Source organism: Acipenser ruthenus, chromosome 4 (genome assembly GCF_902713425.1).
Source record: "Acipenser ruthenus chromosome 4, fAciRut3.2 maternal haplotype, whole genome shotgun sequence".
Lineage (NCBI taxonomy): Eukaryota > Metazoa > Chordata > Actinopteri > Acipenseriformes > Acipenseridae > Acipenser > Acipenser ruthenus.
Genome location: NC_081192.1, coordinates 57,120,618 through 57,145,763, shown reverse-complemented (window position 1 = coordinate 57,145,763; position 25,146 = coordinate 57,120,618). Strand labels below are relative to the sequence as shown.

The following is a 25,146-nucleotide window of genomic DNA, read 5'->3' as shown; positions in this document are numbered from 1 at the left end:
ATGGGAATGGGCAGGACCGGGCAATAAAAAACCAGCAGACAGGAAGAGTGTTTTTTTTGCTCTTTAAAGTCACTAAAGAGCCTATGACACAATTTGACTGTTACCATAAACAGAAAACATAATATTAACAGGTCTCACTTGAACATATAATCACATTAAATTTACCAAATTATGTTTAAATCGCGCTACAATTAATCAAATAATACCCGGAAATACACAGAGGGTGATCTCCATTTCCTGGTTTGGGGACAGGAGACTGTGACCTCACAGAGGGAGATACCCGCAGGCTACTTGCATCTGCCAGTATGGATGACAGTGACAGTGACAGTAGCCTAATTTGATTACCCATAACTGTACAGTTATGTCAGTCCTTCAGTTAACATTATTGATACATGAATTATTGATACTAGCAGAATAACCGAACCCTGTGGATTGCTACTGCCATGTATTTAACATATTTCTCTCTATATACATATGTACAGTATATTAAGGATGTGCACATTTTTGTTTTTTATGAATATTACCCCTAATCATAATGCAGAGATGCGAACGGCTACTATTTGGCTGTAGCAGCTACTATTTTGGAGGTTCTGCAACAGTGCTACGTTGAAGGGGTATGTATAATACTCCCACCATGCAAAGCCTGCAGCACAATGGCACCCTAGGCCACAGCTATGGAAGAAGCCAGCGCCACAGGCTGCTGCTTCTTCGGGTAGCCCCGTCCGGAGACAGCCTGCTACCACTTTCCGCAGGGGCTGGCGTGCTTTTAAGCGTCCTGTGCCTAGACAACAGAAGCAGGCGAAGCAGCCCTAGGATATTGCTGCCACAGGCCCAGGGCTTCTTCTCCAGAAGCCACTTAGACTCCTGGAAACAGGCAGAGTGTGGAATGGCAGGGGCATACTAGGGGTGTGGCAGCCCCTGTGGGAGGGTCGCCACATCAATATTTTAGAACTGCAGGAAGTGTACCTGTCCTTGCAGAATTTTTGGAGCAGGTTCGGGGGAGACACGTGCTCGTCCGTACGGACAACACGACTGTGGTGTCCTACATAAACCACCAGGGTGGTTTATGGTCACCCAGTCTCCACCGTGTGGCCCACAAACTCTGGACCTCTGGGGATAGACGCCCTGGCACACCTGTGTCGAGCACGTCTGCTGTCGCATTGTGTCTGGAGAAGATCAGACAAGAACGGGCCAGGGTGCTCCTGATAGCCCCTTACTGGCCCTGGGGGCCTGGTTCTCCTCCCTGATGCAGCTGCTGAACGGCCAGCCATGGGAACTGCCGATTCGACATGACCTGCTCAGTCTGGTCTTATCGAACAGGGTGATTGACACCCTGCAAAACGCCAGGGCATCCTCCTCCTGTTCCCAATACAGGTACAAGTGAGACGTGTTCCAGACGTGGTGCTTGTCTCGTGGGTTTGAACCCACGACATGCTCTATGGCAGTTATACTGCAATTTTTACAGGACCTTTTTAATGAGAGTAGAAGGAAATATCCTTCTACTCTATTTGGCAGCCATTTCAGTGTGCCATGTAAAAATTATTACAATATGGGTGAGTATACCCAAGCTGTCGCAATGACATGGCATACAACCCAATTTACAAGCTAGTAACCCCTTCTGTGACAGCAATGTTCCAACACAACATTAAAATGGAATCGCCTCTAATGTTGTGACGTGAGGGTGGACTGGGAAGCTGCCCTCAGTACTCTTGTGCCAAAACCAGAATTCTGCTGGTCCACGACATTTTGTAAACAAAGGTCACCCTTCGTACTAACCCAGCTTTCCTGTCGAAGACCATCTCGGTTTTCCACATTAATCAGTCGGTGAATTGGAGGCTTTTTATTCCCCTCCTTTCCAATCTAACAAGGAGCGCCAGCTCCATATGCTTTGCCCAGTGCAGGCGTTAGCATACTATGTGGAGAGGACTAAAAGCTGGAGGCAGTCGGAGCAGCTTGTTTGCTCTGTCTAAGCAGCGTCTGTCCAAATGGTTAACAGGCACAGTACAGACTGCGTATGAACTAGCCAATCTGCCCCCGCCTGAGAAGCTCACCAGCCATTCCAACAGAGGTGAGGCGACATCATGGCCGTTGTTCCAGGGTGCATCTATTCAGGACATATGCAGTGCAGCGGTGTGGGCTTCCTCCCATACGTTCCCCAGGTTCTATCGGCTGAATGTCATGGACCCGCCGAATTCTGGTTTTGGCACAAGAGTACTGAGGGCGGCTTCCCAGTCCACCGTCATGTCACAACATTAGAGGCGAGACCATTTTAATGTTATGTTGGAACATTACTGCCACAGAAGCGGTTACTAGCTTGTAAATTAGGTTGTATGCCATGTCCTTGCAACAGGTTGGTTATACTCACCCATTTTGTAATGGCTAATATTCCCTACTTGAAAGGTTATTATCAGTGGTGTAGTGGTAAATAAAAAAGTGGATAAACCGCTGTTTGGTGGAGTTGAACAGATATATTGAACAGATAAACATGAACAGATGCATTATTATTAGCCCTCAGCCAACCAGAGCCCCCCGTTGTAGATGGCATTTATAAACGATACATAATCCAGCCACAAACCCAATATTTGTTTGTGTGCAAACTAGGGATGGGTTATAGTACTCGAGTACTCGAAAAAATCTAAATATCTCTTCATGAATGTAAGTTCAATATATTGTAGCAACCCGGTCAGTTCAGGTTGACAGACTTTTGTTTCATCTGGTCCTGTGCATTTATGTTATCTGTATTGTTCCGGGGTGGGACCATACCACTAGTTTCGGTAGCATGGGTGTGTGTGTGTGTTGTTGTTGGGTACGGACCATGTCATATAGACAAATTGCTCTTGGCAATTCATTCCAGGTAAAGTCGGAAGTCGGCCATCCATAAAGTGGGCGGAGTCACAATACCAGCAGTCATCGTTGGCCTTTTTTATAGCTTCCCCACATTGTCTAGATGAAGACATTTCTGAGTCAACATAAACTCCTAGATCTTTTTCATAGTTCCCTTCTTCAATTTCAGAATCTCCCATATGATATTTATAATGCACATTTTTATTGCCTACATCTATTAAATTTCATTTGCCATGTGTCTGCCCAATTCTGAATGCTGTCTAGATCATTTTGAATGACCTTTGCTGCTGCAACAGTGTTTGCCACTCCTCCTATTTTTGTGTCGTCTGCAAATTTAACGAGTTTGCTTACCATGCCAGAATCTAAATCATTAATGTAGATTAAGAATGGCAGATGACCTAATACTGATCCCTGTGGTACACCACTGGTTACCTCACTCCATTTTGAGGTTTCTCCTCTAATCAGTACTTTCTGTTTTCTACATGTTAACCACTCCCTAATCCATGTGCATGCATTTCCTTGAATCCTTACTGCGTTCAGTTTGAGAATTAATCTTTTATGTGGGACTTTGTCAAAAGCTTTCTGGAAATCTAAATAAACCATGTCTTATGCTTTGCAATTATCCATTGTCAATGTTGCATCCTCAAAAAAGTCAAGCAGGTTAGTTAGACACAATCTCCCTTTCCTAAAACCATGCTGACTGTCTCCCAGGATATTGTTACCATATAGGTAATTTTCCATTTTGGATCTTATTATAGTTTCCATAAGTTTACATATAATAGAAGTCAGGCTTATTGGTCTGTAGTTACCTGGTTCGGTTTTGTCTCCCTTTTTGTGGATCGGTATTACGTTTGCTATTTTCCAGTCTGTGGGTACAACCCCTGTGTCAAGAGACTGTTGCATGATCTTGGTTAGCGGTTTGTAAATAACTTCTTTCATTTATTTTACTATTGGGAGGATCTCATCCGGCCCAGGTGATTTGTTTATTTTAAGAGCTCCTAGTCCCTTTAACACTTCTGCCTCTGTTATGCTAAAGTTTTTTAAAATTGGATAGGAACAGGTCGACATGTCGGACATGTTGTCCGTGTCCTCCTTTGTAAAAACCTGTGAAAAGTAATCATTTAATATATTTGCTATTTTTTTTTCTTCATCTATGATTTTGCCATTTGTGTCTCTTAGACATTTAACCTCCTCTTTGAATGTTCTCTTGCTGTTATAATATTGGAAAAATATTTTGGAATTGGTTTTAGCCCCCTTAGCAATATTGATTTCTATCTCTCTCTTGGCCTTTCTAACTTCCTTTTTGACTTGTGTTTGCAGTTCCAAGTACTCTTTCTGTGTACTTTGTTTTTGGTCCCTTTTAAACGCTCTGAAAAGTGCCTTTTTCCGCTGAATATTTTTTTAAATTGATCTATTAAACCATTTTGGCCATTTTGTTTTAGATTTAGATTTGTCTACTTTTGGGATGTAATTGTTTTGTGCCTCTAGTACTACATTTTTAAAAAACAGCCATCCTTTTTCCGTGGATGTTTTCTCCATTTTACTCCAATCTACTTCTGTTAGTCTCTGTTTCATACCTTCATAGTTTGCTTTTCTAAAATTGTAAATTTAGCTTTAGTCATTACTTTTGGGGTTTTAAAAAATATTTCAAATGAGACCATGTTGTGGTCTGAGTTTGCCAATGGCTGCCAGTTCTAGCTCAGGAGCAGGCAGCTCCGGTTCCAGAGCTAGCAACTCTGGCTCTGGTGCGGGTACAGGCGACTCTTGCTGGGGTGCCGGCCACACCACCTTGTGAAGCACCAGCTCCAGCTGTGACACGGGGAACTCCAGTTTCTGTGTGGGCAACTCCCACTTTTGTCTCCACTGCTGGTTGCACTCCCGGTGCTTGCGGGTCGCCTCCTGCGTCTCCGTCGTGGACTTTTCTAAAGTCCTTATCAGCTCTGCAATGTCAATTTTAATTTTTCCTTCTGGGTCAGTTGGGGAGCTCACAACCACTGCCACCATATGTAACAAATCTGCCTCTTCAGGTTCATTTACCCCTTTAAAAACTTGACCCAACACAGAAACTTTGGTTTTTAGCGCGGTTGCGCACTTTTTATTCAAACACAAAATAAACAAAATAAACACCTAGCTCCTTTGGAGCGCTGACTAAAGTTACAGGAACAACCCTGACTACAAAGTGGGACGGCTAAGCAATTTCCCCACAACACAAAACAAAACACACAGTTTAACAAAATACCCAGGAGTACACCCAGTACCTGTCTTGTGACTGCTCGGAAGCAGGGCACCCACCTTCCTTCTTCCTTCTACTCAGCAGCCCCAAGCAGACTGGCTGCTTCCTTCAAATACCCTGCATCTGGCTCTAATTTACAATGATTGCCAGGTGCAGGGGATAATTAATAATAATACAATTAACAAATTAGTTTGGCAGGGAGATTGTAACTCTCTCCCTGCCACAAACATACATTTTCCTTGCACTGGGCTAGTTGCCATGCCACAATATATATATATATATATAGATATAGATATAGATATAGATATAGATATATATATACAGTACTGTGCAAAAGTTTTAGGCAGGTGTGAAAAAATGCTGTAAAGTAAGAATGCTTTCAAAAATAGACATGTTAATAGTTTATATTTATCAATTAACAAAATGCAAAGTGAGTGAACAGAAGCAAAATCTACATCAAATCAATATTTGGTGTGACCACCCTTTGCCTTCAAAACAGCATCAATTCTTCTAGGTACACTTGCAACACAGTTTTTGAAGGAACTCGGCAGGTAGGTTGGCCCAAACATCTTGGAGAACTAACCACAGTTCTTCTGTGGATTTAGGCAGCTTCAGTTGCTTCTCTCTCTTCATGTAATCCCAGACAGACTCAATGATGTTGAGATCAGGGCTCTGTGGGGGCCATACCATCACTTCCAGGACTCCTTGTTCTTCTTTACGCTGAAGATAGTTCTTAATGACTTTCGCTGTATGTTTGGGGTCGGTGTCATGCTGCAGAATAAATTTGGGGCCAATCAGATGCCTCCCTGATGGTATTGCATGATGAATAAGTATTTGCCTGTACTTTTCAGCATTGAGGAGACCATTAATTCTGACCAAATCCCCAACTCCATTTGAATAAATGCAGCCCCAAACTTGCAAGGAACCTCCACCATGCTTCACTGTTGCCTGCAGACACTCATTCGTGTACCGCTCTGCAGCCCTTCGGCGAACAAACTGCCTTCTGCTACAGCCAAATATTTCAAATTTTGACTCATCAGTCCAGAGCACCTGCTGCCGTTTTTCTGCACCCCAGTTCCTGTGTTTTCGTGCATAGTTGAGTCGCTTGGCCTTGTTTCCACGTCGGAGGTATGGCTTTTTGGCTGCAAGTCTTCCATGAAGGCCACTTCTGACCAGACTTCTCCGGACAGTAGATGGGTGTACCAGAGTCCAACTGTTTTCTGCCAATTCTGAGCTGATGGCACTGCTGGACATCTTCCGATTGCGAAGGGAAGTAAGCATGATGTGTCTTTCATCTGCTGCAGTAAGTTTCCTTGGCCGACCACTGCATCTACGGTCCTCAACGTTGCCTGTTTCTTTGTGCTTCATCAAAAGAGCTTGGACAGCACATCTGGAAACCCCTGTCTGCCTTGAAATTTCTGCCTGGGAGAGACCTTGCTGATGCAGTATAACTACCTTGTGTCTTGTTGCTGTGCTCTGTCTTGCCATGGTGTAGACTTTTGACAGTAAACTGTCTTCAGCAACCTCACCTTGTTAGCTGAGTTTGGCTGTTCCTCACCCAGTTTTATTCCTCCTACACAGCTGTTTCTGTTTCAGTTAATGATTGTGTTTCAACCTACATATTGAATTGATGATCATTAGCACCTGTTTGGTATAATTGTTTAATCATACTCCTGACTATATGCCTACAAAATCCCTGACTTTGTGCAAGTGTACCTAGAAGAATTGATGCTGTTTTGAAGGCAAAGGGTGGTCACACCAAATATGGATTTGATTTAGATTTTTCTTCTGTTCACTCACTTTGCATTTAGTTAATTGATAAATATAATCTATTAACATGTCTATTTTTGAAAGCATTGTTACTTTACAGCATTTTTTCACACCTGCCTAAAACTTTTGCACAGTACTATATATATATATATATATATATATATATATATATATATATATATATATATATATATATATATATATATATATACAGCAGTTAAACAATAGGTATATATAGAAGAAAGATACACTTATCTGACTCGGGAGTAATCAGCATGGCTGAAAAATGAAAATGGTGATGATTGTAGGGATCGCTGCTGTCTTATGGTTGCGGGGTGGAGCCTCAGCAGCGCCACCCTGCTCTAGCGAGAATCTTTGGTATAGTTTTCAGTTTGGGTGTCTTAAAGGGAAACACCCATTTTGTAATGGTTAATATTCCCTACCAGAAAGGGAACACATCCTTTTTGAAGACAAATGGATAAATAGCAAACAAGAAACTACTCATCACAATCATTTAACTGCTTTTTCTTTTTGTTGTTTAGCTTTATACCAAATTTTTATTGCCTTTGCACGTTTTTCGAAATAGGGTCAATAAAGTTTGTGTCATATTGTTAAATGTTTTTTTGTTTTTTGTTTTTTTTACAGATTGGACACATCGAGGGGCAGCCAGATAGGAAGGGTGTCTTCCCAATGTCCTTTGTTCACATCTTATCTGACTAGCAACAAACTGACTTGTGCATTGCACATCTTCATTAATAAAAGCAATAGGCTTTAGTGAATGACTGCTGTCTCCTCTTAACCATGTGCACAACTATGTAAATAGCTGCTGTTAAAAAATGATTCCTTTAGGTCCACCGTATGAGGTGTAAAGTATATATGTATTTTAAATATACTGTGTTATCCTGCCTTTGCCAGTATTACCATAGCCTTGGAACCTGGCACGCCTTACTGGGTTTGCTGTAACCATCCTTGGTAACTAGCACTTACTTACATCTCTGTCTGTGATGTTAAAAATATATATCTACACATAATACCCTGCCTGCTTACTGCTTATAGGCAGATTGTTCAACTGTTATCTTTATAAACTTGACTGGTCAAAGGTCATCTCAGTATTCTCAGTAACAACAGATCGATATAGAATAGATAATTGCTCCAGAATGAAAACGTGGTTACCCTAAAAGTGCTAGTACAGTTGAGGATGAAATGAAATATATATTCATTGTCTTTTATTCCTTATCCTTGCTTGCTTTTATATATATATATATATATATATATATATATATATATATATATATATATATATATATATATATATATATATATATAGATAGATAGATAGATAGATAGATAGTTGTATTAACAATCCATGTTGTCTTCTTTGAAAGTTATGAGACTTGATTATTAACCTTCATGATTTACCAATATGTAGAATATATTTCTCAGTTTTTAGAATGTTAGTCTAATGACTGACAAAAATAAAGAATCGTGTTTTATCACATAATTCAGTACACCTCAATAATTGTTGGATTGGAGATTAGAACATTAAAGGACCTTGATATTATATAGGGACAATGTAATACCATATAATATATTCTAGTATAAAACAATGTTCATGGTCTGTGAGTTTAACAATGCAGGAGTAATTCTTTTTTTAAACTTTTGCTTGTCAATTCACTTGACTTTGTATTAAAATTATCTTGACGTTTTACTGTTTTGTCCAGTATTGAAATATTTTAGCACATTATAATAACTAAAAAAGTTGATTTCAAATCTGAATTCAGCACACCCTAGTATAAAAAAATAATTGCAATTTCATTTGAGTTAAATTGAGGATTTTTCTACAGGTGTAGTTATTTTACAAGAAAAAGAGTGCAATTATAGTTAAGTGAATATTTATTTCATCCAGGATTTACTGAAGAGGATGTATAAATGCTTTGGGTTACAGTAGTCTGACCACCTTTTAATTTAAAATTCTGCACAAAAATTGTAATTTTGGAAAACAGCTATGGAGATGGTTTAAATTGCTTTGTCATGCTTATTTTACAGATTAACTGGATTAGACTGGATTTGATTTCCATTATGTTGGCTATTTCAGTTCTAGTGTTTTAGTTGTGTTGTTTTCATAGAACAGTCAGGAAGGAGTTGCTTTCTTTCATTCTATTTTATCCATTAATAAAAGTGTTATGTTGAATAAAGAGTTGTTGCCTTTTTTTCTGTCCTTGATTGGATGGTGGATGTCTGATATGGTTACTGCCAAGTTTGCATGTTTTAGGGGTTGCAGAAAAAAATCAATCTGATGTTGATTGATTGAGGCATCTGCTGACAGCTTAAGAATTGTGCAAGGTTAATTTACATCTAGCTTTACATTTGCATACTGCAGTTGACACACTGGAGCGGCGTGTATGCTGAATTAAATAAAATGCATTCTCAGTGGACATTCACAGCTGAACTTTTGCATCACCCAAAGATACCCTTCAACAACTATTGGGACAGGTGAGTCAATGTGGGATTGTGTTTTACCCCGCTTACACTCTGATTGTTAAATACTGTCTCTGGGTAACCCTACATACATAGTTTCTTTATTCTAAGATATGCAGACAGAACAAGCAGGACATTTGTCTAAAGCCAAATTACCAGTTTTGGAAATATATGATTCTATGTTTAATTTTCTTTTGCATTTCTAATAGTCATAAATGAAAAAAGCACAGGAGAGTTTCCTGTTGATCTCTGTCTAATTAGAAAAACAATCCCTATTGTTAGAGGGTTGGTAAAATAACTACCCTGAAGCTTATATGCCCTTGTAATGTGTGTAACATGTGGAAATAAAAGCTTTGGAATTACAACTCTGCTATGCCTAATTTCTCCAAAGGTTTTAAACAGCAAAACTAAATATGTTCTCAGTATCGTTCACAGCCCCTATAGTCAGTTCATGGAGCACTAATATCAAGTAACCAACTATAGAAAAAAAACTTTCAAAGATAGTCCACCCTTACCAAGTTTACTTTGGAAGAGAGAGCAAGCAAATATCCACTAGTTGCAGATTTGCTATACAGAAACTTTTGTACAAGTGGGCTATGGAGAATGTACAGTATATTACAAGTAAAGTTGGTTTAATTGGATTTTCAACTGTTTGTTTCAGACAGGAGGTAAAGCTAGTTACATACTGGAGACAAAACCTTTATAGCACGTTTCCACTGTTGTACCCGACCCGTACACAAGCTGCCCAGGTATGGGTATGTGTCGGTATTGTTGATGAGCTGACGAAAATGCATAGGCCTACATTATGACGTGTTTCAAGGCGGACAACTCAAAACTCACGATGGAAAAAGATGGAAGGAATGCATGATTGATAGAATTCAGGTGGAGCAGCAAAGAAAGTACAACAGTAGAAGATGATTAATGCACCGGGACGAAAGAAGAGCGTGACGAGGAAGCTCTTAAAACAAGTAACCTAGCACTCCTGCCATGTTAATTTGTAAGGGCCGTGTGTAGAATGCTGGTACACAGTGCATACAAACAAAGGCCAATACAATAATGCAAAATAATTCTCAGTTTATTTCATCAGTATCCAAGAAATCTTGCTCATGAAAATGACACTTCCAGTGTAGTAATGAATTAATAGAACTGAAGTGAGAGAAAAGGGGTGATGGGAGCACGCTGTCTCCCTAAAACAAATCAAATCACTCTCAAATATATTTCAAATCACACATAAATCTCAAATAATACATAATAGAACGCAATAATATCAATTCATAAACTTATCGTGGAAAACTAAACAAAACAAAAGTGCAAAAAGCAATGCATCTTTACCACAGCTATTTTCATGAATGTAACCTTTATTTCCCCATCAAGAATGGAATGTAACCATTACCTCATGGGTATTTAACCTAAAACCCTGAACCCTGAATAAGATATGTCAAAGCTGCACGTAGTGCCTGTGACACAGTCACGCCCACCCCCAAGGGCATAAAAGGACTGCTGACACAAACATTGTCATCGTTTTTCCTTTCATCCGACCTGAACGGGAGAGATCTACAAACAGATAAGTGTTTTTACTTATATCTGCTTATTCACTTGTGTAATTACACTATTATTGCGATTTATTGTTACGTGCTTATAGTAATTACTTACACGTATTGTGCACTCAGCCGTGGTTTTCATTAGTCCCTCAGCAGTCTAGTGCCCCGCAACCTTAAGTCGGCTACTTGTGTTCTCTCTCTCAGGCTGCTAGCTTCGTCTGAAGTTTAAAAATAAAATTCTGTGTTTTGTTACGAAAATTGTATTAAATTAACGGTAATGGAATTGTTACTGTTTTGTCAGGGATTTTTCACAGAAATATGGGTTTGACCGAGACACACTTCGGGTTAAGCTGCTTGCAGCTTCACCCAGTGTATCGTTGCCACATTAGTCCCGAATGCACAACCAAGCGCAGTTCTTAAGGGCCGAGCAATTTCCCAAGGTCCGCCTCTCAGCCACTCAGAGAGAGGGAAAGCACACACACCCTCTTCCCCACCTCTCTGTGTCATCGCCATGACTGACAGGAGGATCCTACGAGACTGCTGCCCTCTACATGCAGTACCATGCATGTGCCAGATAGTCAGTCCAGATCTCCCCTGTTACACATCCTCCCCCTCAGAATGGCACCACCGGTCAATTCGAAAATCCTACAACCCCATGCCTTCCCGAGAGAAAAAATCTGCGTTTTGATGCATAAGAAGAACAACATAAGAAAGTTTACAAACGAGAGGAGGCCATTCGGCCCATCTTGCTTGTTTGGTTGTTAGTAGCTTATTGATCCCAGAATCTCATCAAGCAGCTTCTTGAAGGATCCCAGGGTGTCAGCTTCAACAACATTACTGGGAAGCTGGTTCCAGACCCTCCACAATTCGCTGTGTAAAAAAGTGCCTCCAATCTTCTGTTCTGAATGCCCCTTTATCTAATCTCCATTTGTGACCCCTGGTCCTTGTTTCTTTTTTCAGGTCAAAAAAGTCCCCTGGGTCGACATTGTCTATACCTTTTAGGATTTTGAATGCTTGAATCAGATCACCGCATAGTCTTCTTTGTTCACGACTGAATAGATTCAATTCTTTTAGCCTGTCTGCATACAACATGCCTTTTAAACCCAGGATAATTCTGTTGCTCTTCTTTGCACTCTTTCTAGAGCAGCAATATCCTTTTATAACGAGGTGACCACAACTGAACACAATATTCTAGGTGAGGCTTTCCTAATGCATTGTAAAGTTTTAACATTAATTCCCTTGATTTAAATTAAACACGTCTCACAATATATCCGAGTCTCTTGTTGGCCTTTTTTTATAGCTTCCCCACATTGCCTAGATGAAGACATTTCTAAATCAACATAAACTCCTAGGTCTTTTTCATAGATTTCTTCTTCAATTTTAGTATCTCCCATATGATATTTATAATGCACATTTTTATTGCCTGTGTGCAGTACCTTACACTTTTCTCTATTAAATGTCATTATGTGCAGTACCTTACCAGATTTATTAATTTGTTGCTAATCTGGAGATGGCACTCATTTTGCATAATTTACTAGAGACGTCACCATAACTACTTGTTTATATTTGATTGAAAATCCTATTATTTCACAGGTAATCCATATAAATGGAATAAAACATTCACACGTAGTTTAAAAATATGTTATATAGAACAGTAATCATGTTTTTATAATTTAAATAAAAATACACGTTTATTTACATGTCATTGAGGCTGCTTGCGATATATTCAGTAAGCATGCATTGCAGCAGCACCAACTGCAGCGGACTTAGGCAAAACAAAGCTTTATTTAACAGTCACCGTTCCAAGCAGGTTATCAGTCACATTTTACTACTAATAAAATATTAATAATAATACTAATAATAATATGAACTTATGCTTGTCTTTCAATACAGCTTATGCCTTACGCACGCTACAACGCTTTGCTGTCAAGACGGCGAATGAAGAAATTAAAGATTTGCCTCTGGATAACACGAGCTGAGGGGGAGGGGCGGACGATCAGTTTAAGAAATTAAGATTGTGAGTGTTAGTGTATAGTTTGTATGTTTCAAACATATTGTACCATCGCACTTCTCTTACACTGTCTTGTACACTAGGTATTCAGTACATATTTTAGCGAAGCTATACAACCTCAAGACAGGTACCTGCCCACTGCTTTGGATACTACACCCTGCGCCACACACGGCAGCGGCACTTTGTAGAGTTGCTACATATAACAATTTGGTAGCGGATTTTAATATGACAACGTTTGTTTACGTAATATGCATTATACGAATAAAAAAATTCTAATTTTGCATGTGGGTTTCATTTAATGTGTGATGTATAGTATTCACACACTGTCAAACAGTTAACTGGAAGAAAAAAAAAAAAAAAAAAAAAAAACACATACAGTACGTGAATGGCGTCTGACGAGCTTTCAAAACAATCTTCGAATCCCTGGCTAGCGAACGAACCTCAAACCTTCGAACCTTCGGACACAGCTCTAACATATTGTGACAGAAAAAAAAAAAACGCTCGCCCAAGAATTTTGGAAAGTAACCGAAAACAATAATTTCATACAGTATATAAAAAGCAAAAGCCCTGAAAAAAAATCATAAAACTCGAAAATAGCTAAAATAAGCACCAAAAAATGTATAAAAACAGAAAAACAGAAGCCCTAAATACGGTATATTTATATTTGCCCTGATTCAACAAGCTGAAAGTTGTGTCTACCTCAAAAGGTAGAAGGGTTAAAGGAGCATCTTCGACATAAGTGCTCAGGTAATTCAGGCTATAAGAGATACTGTACATTTTTTCAAATCATGTTCCTAGCCCCATCAGTAGTAACACACTTCAGCTTACCCTATTTCAGATTATAATGTAAGATTGTATTTCACACTTTCAAAAATATGTCCTCCCTTCAAACTGTGCAAGTCAGCTAGCTCATGTGATGTTTAACGCTTCAGCAATGCCTCGAATAAACACAAGGAGCTGAGCTGTTAGGCTCTTCTTTCAAACTGCAAGTTTTTCCTTCCCGGGTTCAACCGATATATTCACCGTACTTTGTGCTTTGTCTCATAATGCCTGTGTGTTGTATTCCTTGAAGACAGCAATGCATTCCTTACAAATTAAACACAATACTTTGTCTTTGCCCGAGACGCAGAAATATTCCTCACTCCTCGTTAAACTGGCGACACTCTGTATCTACTTTTTGTTTCTTAGACAGGGTTGAAGAAGCCCTTGTAGTAAACAAATCAAATGCACAAAGCACCTCACATGGATGCAACAGACAGTGGCTACAAAGATCCAAAGGTGAGTGAACAATCAAAGGCATAAGCATTAAACAAAAAAATGATGGTGCCAATCATACCCTAGCTCACATGGTGCCTTTCCATAATTATGACACAGTTTTTAGTTCCTTCAAGCGCAATATTTATCTCTAATTTTCAGAACTCGTGAGGGCCGGTCCTGTGTGTGTGTTCCGGGCTGTATGTTGGGGACTCCTGATATATGACAATATAATAAGATTGCAGCCTTTTTTTCAAATGGCATCATCAGAAGTGGGCAATGGACCAACTTTCAATCACTCTCTCAGTTGCAGATCTTGGAGAATCGCATGTTCAAAGGAATGGTCTGCCATCTTCCTCCCAGATGTTTCAGTTACTCAGCATTTGCTTTTAAACTGAAGTAACAGTGGGATGTGGGAAAAGGAAGGAAAATAATTTAAAATCTGAAACACACAGACACACAAATTATAAGTCATTTAATTCCCTTTACCAGAACAATAAATGTGGGTAAGATATATATTTTCAACATAGCTGACTACAGAAACACAGGCCAAACAATAATAAATATTATTATTTTAAAAATAAAGAATGTTTATTCTGTTAAATATTTTAAACGCTTGTTTATACTGTGGTCTGGCTATTTTAAATGATGGTGTTTCACAAGCTGTATTTTAACACTGACAAAACAGTCAAGAAAAGTTCATACTCTTTTTTGGTTTTGTATTATTTGGATGAATCAAACCAGAGCAAAATCTTCATTAAACACCAACAACGCTTGTATATAGAAGGATAAGAGCACCCCCTGCCTGTGTTTCAACAAATTTAACAGCAATTGCCCTCTAATTTAATGAAGTATTATCACTTCTACAAATTTTCGGAAAGTGTATGTTCTATGCTGATTTTTTAAAAAATAATTTTAATTTAGTAGGTTTTTTTATAATGAACAAACAATAAATACCACAAGTATGAATACTGATGTTGCCAGATCTTCTATTTTCTCTTGCACTTTCTCATTCCGGTTATGACACCAGTAGTGTTCCCTGCAGTTTGACCCCTTACTTTGTTCTGAAAGTGTTGCCTCTGCACATTTTTTACTGCAGGTTTATTAAGAGTAATACTTAGAGGGGCTCCCGAGTGGCGCATCCAGTAAAGGCGCTCCTCGCAGGATGTGCCCTATAGCCTGGAGATCGCTGGTTCGAATCCAGGCTATGTCACAGCTGACCGTGACCGAGAGTTCCTAGGAGGCGGCGCACAATTGGCTGAGCGCTGCCCGGGTAGGGAGGGCTTAGGTCGGCATGGGAATCCACAGCTCACCGCGCATCAGCGACCCCTGTGGTCGATAGGGCGCCTGTGGCTCTGCAGTGGAGCCGCCAGATCTGTGTTGTCCTCCGGCACTATAGGTCTGGTAGCATTGCTGTGGATCTGCAGTGCGAAAAATGACGGCTTGGAAGGAGCACGTTTCGGAGGACGCGTGTTTCAGCCTCCGTTTCCTGAGTCGGCGGGGGGGGTGCGAGCGGTGAGCCGGGGATACAGATAATAATTGGGCATGCTAAATTGGGGTGAAAACCGGGGTAAAAATAATTGGCGACGACTAAATTTAAAAAAAAAAAAAAAAAGAAAAAAAAAAAAAAAAAAAAAAAAGAGTAATACTTAGAAGTGTCGACTGATGTGGTGTTAAGATAACACTATGTTTATACAATCTAATTTACTCTGCAGTCTGTGTTGTACTTAGATTTATAGAGAGGTCTCTGAGGGTCAAGGGTGCTACAGGTAGCCATAGGAATTCAGTACCAGAATAGTGAAGTGCAAGCAAAAACAGAAGTTCTGGCAGCTTCTGTAAGTTGTTGGGCTTAAAGCACTTTCCAGGTCATATGAAAAACATCAATGCCACTTTGGACTACCAAAACAGATTTTCTATTTTCAATACAAGTACAATGGCTCTCAAAAGTATTCACCCCCCTTGGACTTTTCCACATTTTATTGTGTTACAACATGGAATCAAAATGGATTTAATTAGGAGTTTTTGCCACTGATTAACACAAAGAAAGTCCAGAATGTCAAAGTGAAAAATAAAATCTACAAATTGTTCTAAATTAATTACAAATATAAAACAGAAAATAATTGATTGCATAAGTATTCACCCCCTTTGCTATGACACACCTAAATAAGCTCTGGTGCAACCAATTGTCTTTATAAGTCACATAATTAGTTGAATGGAGTCCACCTGTGAATAATTAAGGTGTTTCACATGATTTCAGGTTAAATACACTTGTCTCTGTTGGTTAGTACATTTCCTAACAAAAACTACATCATGAAGATGAAGGAACATTCAAAGCAAATCCAGAATAAGGTTCTTCAAAAGCACCAATCAGGGGTAGGATATAAGAACATTTCCAAGGCATTGAATATCCCCCGGAGCACAGTAAAGTCCATTATTAAGAAACGCAGAGAATATGGCACAACTGTGAATCTGTCTAGAACAGGCCGTCCTCAAAAACTGAGTGTCCGGGCGAGAAGGGCACGAGTCAGGGAGGCCACCAAGAGGCCTATGGCAACTCTAAAGGAGTTACAGTCTTCCACGGCTGAGCTGGGAGACACTGTGCATACGGCAACAATAGCCCGGGTGCTTCACAAAACTGGCCTTTATGGGAGAGTGGCAAAAAGAAAGCCATTGTTGAAAAAAACTCACATCAAATCTCAGCTAGAGTTTACCAGAAGGCGTGTGGGAGACTCTGAGACCAAGTGGAAGAAGATTCTATGGTCTGATGAGACCAAAATAGCGCTTTTTGGCGTCAACGCTAAGCGCTATGTTTGGCGCAAGCCTAACACCGCACATCATCCTGAGAACACCATCCCTACCGTGAAGCATGGTGGTGGCAGCATCATGCTATGGGGATGCTTCTCTGCGTCAGGGCCTGGAAAGCTCGTGAAGATAGAGGGCAAAATGGATGCAGCAAAGTACAGAGAAATCCTGGAGGAAAACCTGCTGAAGTCTGCAAGAGACCTGGGACTTGGGAGAAGATTCATCTTCCAGCAGGACAATGACCCCAAACATACAGCCAAAGCCACACTGGAGTGGCTTAAAAACAAAAAGGTCAATGTCCTGGAGTGGCCCAGTCAAAGCTGTCAGACCTCAATCCAATTGAGAATATGTGGAAAGAGTTGAAAATTGCTGTTCACCAAAGGTCCCCATCCAACTTGATGGAGCTTGAGCAATTTTGCAAAGAAGAATGGGCAAAAATTGCAGTGTCCAGATGTGCAAAGCTGGTAGAGACTTATCCAAATAGACTCATGGCTGTAATTGCTGCCAAAGGTGCCTCTACCAAATATTGACTCAAGGGGGTGAATACTTATGCAATCAATTATTTTCTGTTTTGTATTTGTAATTAATTTAGAACAATTTGAAGATTTTATTTTTCACTTTGACATTATGGACTTTTTTTGTGTTGATCAGTGGCAAAAACTCCTAATTAAATCCATTTTGATTCCATGTTGTAACACAATAAAATGTGGAAAAGTCCAAGGGGGTGAATACTTTTGAGAGTCACTGTAAATGACAGAGGAACCCTGAATAAGCCTTGAGCTGCCACAAACGTTCAGTCCTTTAGATGATTGTTTAATTCAGGTTACAATGTTCTTTACTTTTGTTTGAGATTTTGTATTCAAATTGCTAAAATAGATCCTTTTCCCTTAATTTCCCTTAAAAAATGTGACGACAAACTTTAGAAAAACAAAAGCTATTTGTTTTTTTATTTGTCCAACAGCCATTCGTTGCACATGTACATGCAAACACATTTTTTCCTGTTATGCACACATCACAGTTTTAAAGTTAGTTTTCAAATGAAAGATAAACTTACAGCATACACTCGTACAAAACTCAAACTTAAAAAAATCTCTAAATAAAAACAGTACTATTTTATCCTCAATTCTTATCCACATTGTGCTGGGTACCTTTTGTACAACAAAACACATTATAGAATTTTTGCTTTCTCAAAATGTTCACACAATTAAGCAGAAATAGAAAAAATGAACATGTATTAGTCCTTAAATAGCAGAAATAGGCAATTCTGTCATGCAGAATAAGCATTATTAAATATTAGTTTAAACAAAAATAATGATTATTTTTTTTAAATGTTCAAGTCAATTAACTCCCACTTGCATTGACAGACCCCCCAAAACAGTAAGCAGTATTAGCTGCCACTTGTTCTACGACCATTCTGAAACATCAAATCATTTTTATGGTTTAGAATTTTCTTTTTACAAGACATTGGCACAGAAGACTGATCTTATTTTAAGAGCAAGAACATGTTTTTTTTTTCTTCTTAAAAAAAGAAAAGAAAAAAGAGAAGAAAAAGCAGTTGCATTTTTTAAAATCTGTTTATCTCAGTCGTTCATTTCTGCACCCAGCTCAGATTCCAGGGGGTTTGGTTACTGCAACATGATCCTAATTTGCTTGGAGGTAGTCTCATCATTCAAATGCTTAGTCGTGTACCTGAGGCATAGAAACTGCATTTAATAAAATGTTTATTATAAAGGTTTACTTTATTTGCAGTATAGGTCACTTGCACGTCAGTTCTTGGATCCATAATGAAAGGTACTTTTGGGTAAAACCAAAGTAGACAGACATTTCAACTGCCTTCATCAGTTTATGGAAAGGTATATTACTAATGATCAATGTATTTTCTCATTCTCTGTCAATCAATAACTATAACAAACCTGAGAGCATTGAGGAGGCCTTCTACACTGTTGGGAGGCTGATCTCTAAGGACTTTTATACAACCTTTCATCTGGAAATAAAGCAAAGAAATAAATTAGAAAAAAACAAACAAGAAAAACAGTTTGAGTTAGTTTTGTCCACTCTTTTGCTTAGATTGTGATACATCCATCTGGGTGTTTTTAATTCACAGTACACTTACATCCATTTTTGACGTCTTTGCAAATGCCCCAACAGGATGCACATAGTCATAGAGAATGATGACCCCCACCATGACCCGTAGGCAGAATGACGCCGTCTCTTCACTTGCAAACCTGCTTCGATATTCCCTGATTAAAACAAATACAAATAAAAAAATATAACTAAAAATGCATGATATTTGAGATGTTTGTAATCAAATGTGTAACTTTACAGATAAGACTGGTGTGGAAGAGATTATGACAATGTTTTACAATTTATAAAATATTTCTGCTTCTGATAGTTTGGTATCAATTCACTTGAATCTTTTATTTGTCTGACTTAAACAAGTTTTTAATAGAGACAACTTTTTATTGAACCCTTTCAGTCCATTTTTGAATAATATCAACAAATAATTACTTTTAAGACTTATAATACGAAGATGATTCAACTTACGGAGTTTCCAACATGACTCTGCATACACTTGCCATTGTGCTTAAGCAATCTGTGGTATTTTCTATTGGTAAGTTCTTGTGCTAATAAAAAGAAGCGATAATAGCATTAGTTGCTTGTGCGTTACAATCATGAACACTATGCAAGCATTTTAAAAGGACCCAATTTTATTGACAGTGAAGAACTAGGGCACCCTGAGTTACAGTAGGTCCCATTTGACATCCATGCTAACATACTAAAAAATAATATAAACAAACAAATAAATAAATAAACATGGTCCATCCTTATATCCCCAGGTTCTGATTCTCTCATTACATTGTGCTAAAGAATGTTCGAACCAAGGACCATTACAATCAGATAAGGGCTTCTCCAGATCAAATTAAAAAAAAAACATGAAAGCGTGTTGTACAGTACATAAATACTGGCACCTAAAATAGATGATGTACAAAATCCTCTGTAGCAGATATACTAACAAATTAAATCCAAATATCAAAGAGCTACAATGTTTATTTGCATGAAGTCTAAATAGCTTATTTTAGAAGTAAATGTGTGTGAATGAACCTACAATAGGTATATGTGTTACTCTGTACAGTTGTCATCTATAACCATCTACTAAACTTATAGTATATGTAAATACACTGTATTCATTCACTATAACACAATAGACATGAAGCCTTCATATGAGATGCATATGTTGTTACCTATCATTTTGATGTGTTAACAATGCATGGTGGTTTATCTATTTTAGTACCAATAATACAAGATCATCTTTTTAAACCCATTATATATTGAATTAAATAACAATATCTCTTATTGAAAAGACATAGTAGTTTCAGTGCAAAGTCACATGAAATGAGTATGATAATTGTGTCAACATTATATTTTAATATGGCATTAAACACATGAATGTAGAGCCTGTTAGTAATGCACTAGCATTTCCACCTGAACTGGATCTGGATCCATCAGTTTCTTTTGATAAGTTCATGCCTTATGTGTTCTTAATTTTATCCACTTATGAGAATTTCAACTTTTATTTAACCCCGAACCTGGGATCAAGAGCAAACCAATTCAGTAATGCTGCAGCAGGATCAACAAACACTTACTTCTGATACAAATTTCGTTGTAGCATCGCTTAAGGTTTTCAGCATGGGTGTTGCTTCAGCATAGAACAAAGACATTCGGTTTGCCAGTTCATTATTTACTTCATTTTCTCCCTCTGCCTGTAAAAGTAGAAAGTTTAGCTGGCTAAAGCAAAATGCAAGACATTCATTAATTAGCACTGTAACATATTTACATGTAAACACATCTTAATTACATTTATATAAGGGCACCATGTTTAGTCATGGCCTCTGTACTAATAACAACACATATTAAATGACCCCTAACCCCAGTTGTCAAATCAGTGTATAAGGTATGAAAGGTAATCATTGTTTTGTACTTGCTCTTGACTAGTAGACACTTGGAAGGGCTGTTATGAGAATATTTTATTTAAACAATTTTAGCAGCTAAAAGCTCTCTGAAACATATTTTCCTTGAAATTTACGCAGTTTAATGTCTCAATGTACTCTGAAATTAAAGCATAGAACAAATAAACAATTGGAGGTAAAAAAGAAATCATGGAATCATTTTGTTTAACAAAATTTAATCTAAATTTTTGACTCATCAAAGTAGCCACCTTTTGCAGATATAACAGCCAAACACACTCGTGGTATTCTTTCTACAAGGGAAATCAAATATTGTTCGGAAAGTTCTTCCCAACACTGTTGCAGAAGTTCCCACAAATGTGTTGCACTTGTAGGTTGCTTTGCTTTCACCCTTCTGTCCAGTTCATCCCAAACCAGCTCGATGGGGTTTAAGTCTGGAGACTGTGCTGGCCATTCCATGATTTGAAGCCTACCGTCTTGTTCTTTTCTTCTAAGGTAGTTCTGACATAGCCTGGAGGTATGTTTGAGGTCATTATCTTGCTGTAGGATGAACCCCTGACCAACTAGGCGTATACCAGAGGGTATTGCATGGCGCTGCAAAATGCTGTGGTAGCAGTTTTGGTTCAGGGTGCCACTCACTCTGTGCAAGTCGCCGACTCTGGATCCAGCAAAAGAGCCCCAGACCACCACGCTTCCTCCTCCATGTTTGACAGTTGGTGTCACACACCGAGGAACCATCCTTTCGCCTACTCGACGACATACAAAAACCCTGCGTGATGAACCGAAGATTTCAAATTTTGATTCATCGGTCCATAAGACCTTCTTCCAGTCTTCAGTAGTCCACTGGCGGTGCTTCATGGCCCAGGCAAGCCTATTTTTCTTATTTTGCCATCTTAGCAATGGCTTTCTTACTGCCACTCGACCTGTCAAACCTGCAGCTTGAAGTCTTCTCTTCACAGTTGAAACTGAGACTTGCTTACTTCGACCAGTGTTAAGCTGTGCTTGAAGCTGTTGTCCTGTGAGCCGCCTATCACGCAAGCTGTTGACTCTCAGAAACTTGTCTTCTGATTCTGTTGTGGCTTTGGGTCTGCCAGACCTCTTCCTGTCAGAGTTTCCTCCAGTTTCCAAGTGCCTTTTGATGGTGTAGGAAACTGTACTCACTGACACCTTGGCTTTCTTTGCAATTTCTCTAAAGGAAAGACCTACACTTTTAAGGGTTATAATGGTCTGTCTGTCTTCCTTTGTTAATTGCCTTTTTCTCGCCATTATGAGAGCAATATACTACTTCCTGCAGTACAATACTGTCCAAATAATGCTTAAGAGGGTGTAGTAACACAGTCTGTTCCAACACTGCTTTTATACAGACGAGGGTTTGTAAGTAATCAACAAAAGTTGGGACACCTGTAGGAATTGTTAGCATCAACTTTCAAGGCTTAATTTACTTCTATTGCTGCAGAACAGCTATAAGTTGTTAACCCATTACTTGTTCCCTGAAAAAGGCCTTTTTGTATAACTCTGAAATGTACATTATTTTTCAGTTTTTGGTAACCTAAACTTTTTTTTTTAACCTCTGGCAGTTTACCGCTTACCTTTGTACCATTTCAGGTTATTCACTGGACTTGAACTGCTTAAATTTCAATAAAAACTGGAAAAATGGGGGTGTTCTAAAACTTTTGACCGGTAGTGTATATATATATATATATATATATATTTTTTTTAATAAATTGAATTAGTAAGTTGAATCAGTTAATCTTAAAGAGTAAGTAGCTGGGGTTCCTGAAAATGTTGCGTTATATGTCCCCATGTGTTGCTACAACTGTTTAAATAATGTGCCTGTAATTCTTATTTTCATTGTTAACATCCTGACAATGTTTTAAAGTCTGTTTCAAAGCTCTTTCCAAAATGTCCGCTCTAGTGCACTGAGGTTTGAGACCTGTCCTCTAAATCAGGGGTTCTCAAAAGCGGGTCCACGGCCCCCTAGGGGTCCTCAAAAAATAAACCATAGAATGTTTTATTTTCCCTGCATGCTTATGACACGCTGAAACCTGACTTTGCCATACAACTCAATAAATCCACAGACATTTCTAATGGGGCAGCAGTGTGGAGTAGTGGTTAGGGCTCTGGGCTCTTGACCCGGAGGGTCGTGGGTTCAATCCCCGGTGGAGGACACTGCTGTTGTACCCTTGAGCAAGGTACTTTACCTAGATTGCTCCAGTAAAAACCCAACTGTATAAATGGGTAATTGTATGTAAAAATAATGTGATATCTTGTAATAATTGTAAGTCGCCCTGGATAAAGTAAATAAAAAAAAAAAAGTCCAATTTACTAGCCTGTGTTCAGTATGTGTGGAATAAGGGAAGAAAGGAAGACTTATGCGAAACCGGATTTTCAGCCATGACATCAATGAAAACAAAGTACCGAGCCATATATATATATATACATATACATACACACACACAGAAGCAAAAAGGTTGAGAACCCCTGCTCTAAATCACTGCAGGAAGAGGCTTTTCTGTTCCGTACCACATCATGAATCATTATTGCTGTGTTACCTGTTTGACAATGTGGGCAATAATCCTTACACTATCAGTGCACTAGAGCAGACATTTTGAAAACAGCTTTGAAACAGACTTTAAAGTTGTAAGTGTAGAATGTTGTCAGGATGTTAACAATGAAAACAGAAATTACAGGTACATCATTTAAACAGTTGTAGCAACACGTGGGGAAGTTTAATGCTATATTTTTCAAAACCCTGCTACTTACTCTTTAAGATGGTACCAAGAGCTGTTGATTGCTTTTGTTCAAAGAGACACGTTTGGTGGATATTATTATGTTATGGTCTAAGGCGTCTGTAGATGCTACATTTGCAGAGGAACTCTTCAGGCTGCTGAGTGAAAGGCAACAGCACACAGTCTAAACACTGGCACATTCACTTTTTTTATTACCTGCACACAACAAATTATAGCAGGAAATATACTTTATCCCATAAAAGGATAGCAAACAAACATACATTTAGAAAGTGTGCAAATTAAGTGACTTTACAAAAACGTATTATGAAAATTGTAATCACTTCGGAAGTAATGATGAGGGATTCCACTGTAACTAATAGGTTTATTATATAACAAATAGAAACCATGTTCTGCATCACTTGCATGTCCCCTTTTTAAAGCTTACTTGAAACACAAGAGGCTCATTTTTGGAAATAAAAATTACATTGATTCAAGTGAACCATGAAAGGGATATGTAACAGATGTTATATAGTTGCTATTTCCCCCCTCCCCAGAGAGCAAGCAGGCACAACCAGATTATCATATTAAAATCTGCAGTTTTGCAATTTGATTTCCATGCCAACCAGTTTCAAACTTACAAATGTTATCATTGTATAAGGCAACTATATCCAGACAGTGAACATTATTTAAATCTATTAACATCACTTAGTCTATATCATGTTGCAGCCCTCATTATAACAACAATCCTTGGCACCCAAGGGCCATATTATAATTGGGGTGATGCACATATTGAAATGCAATATTCAAAAACTGTGGCATACTGGAACATTGTTAATCCTCATGCGATTCAATGTTCTTCTGTAGTAGCTAAAGTCATTCTGTATGGCAGGATTTGTCATCTGTTAGAAAGAAAATAAACACAGTATTTATTAGACCAATAGTAAATAACTTAAATGAGCTACCATATAACAATTAATATTTCTTTGTTACAACTCTTGTGAATTAAAAACTTTCTATTATCTATGTCATTTTCTATTATAAACAAAGTATTTCCCAGTGTTTGATTTAGTGGGCTAAAAATAAATGTATTACATCAAACTGAAAAACAGAAACACCTGTATAGAAGGCTGTTAAACAAATCTATTACAGGCAAGTCTTCACTTGGGCATTACTTCACCTTTGAAGTGTTTGTTTCCATGTGATCATTTTTTTTTTTTTGTTTCACTACAAATTCATTATACACAAAACGTCAGAAAAAAAACAATCTTAGGAGGGAGAGTTGTAGTGTTTTGACAGAAATCTTAAATAGTTTTACATTTTAAAAAGATCAAAAAGGAAACCAATTGTGCATAATAATCAATTCAACACTTTAACCTGCAATCCTTATCCACCTAGTGATTCTAGTCATATTCATACTTAATTAAATGTAGTCATTAGAAGGCAAACATAAAGACAATCACATTTTGTTCTCTAACAACAGTGTAAAAATAGTTACACTAAGGTAGTGGTTATTCATCGC

At 38.4% G+C, this 25,146-nt stretch overlaps 2 protein-coding genes across 9 annotated transcripts in view; one reads left to right on the top strand and one right to left on the bottom strand.

Annotated features, from left to right (window-relative positions):
* LOC117400265 (arf-GAP with SH3 domain, ANK repeat and PH domain-containing protein 1-like) overlaps positions 1-9,042 on the top strand; it is a 311,371-nt gene extending 302,329 nt beyond the window's left edge. For all 4 annotated transcript variants that reach the window (XM_059022596.1, XM_059022595.1, XM_059022593.1 and 1 more), the window contains one exon: positions 7,493-9,042. In XM_059022596.1, coding sequence (XP_058878579.1) covers positions 7,493-7,567 — 75 coding nt within the window. In that variant the 3' untranslated portion in view covers positions 7,568-9,042. The remainder of the gene's footprint in view (positions 1-7,492) is intronic.
* An 8,809-nt stretch (positions 9,043-17,851) lies between these two features.
* fam49bb (family with sequence similarity 49 member Bb) overlaps positions 17,852-25,146 on the bottom strand; it is a 98,083-nt gene continuing 90,788 nt past the window's right edge. For all 5 annotated transcript variants that reach the window (XM_033998363.3, XM_033998362.3, XM_059022592.1 and 2 more), the window contains 6 exons: positions 24,449-24,526; positions 20,578-20,694; positions 19,478-19,557; positions 19,047-19,173; positions 18,847-18,917; positions 17,852-18,622 (listed from right to left, as the gene is read on the bottom strand). In XM_033998363.3, coding sequence (XP_033854254.1) covers positions 18,559-18,622; positions 18,847-18,917; positions 19,047-19,173; positions 19,478-19,557; positions 20,578-20,694; positions 24,449-24,526 — 537 coding nt within the window. In that variant the 3' untranslated portion in view covers positions 17,852-18,558. The remainder of the gene's footprint in view (positions 18,623-18,846; positions 18,918-19,046; positions 19,174-19,477; positions 19,558-20,577; positions 20,695-24,448; positions 24,527-25,146) is intronic.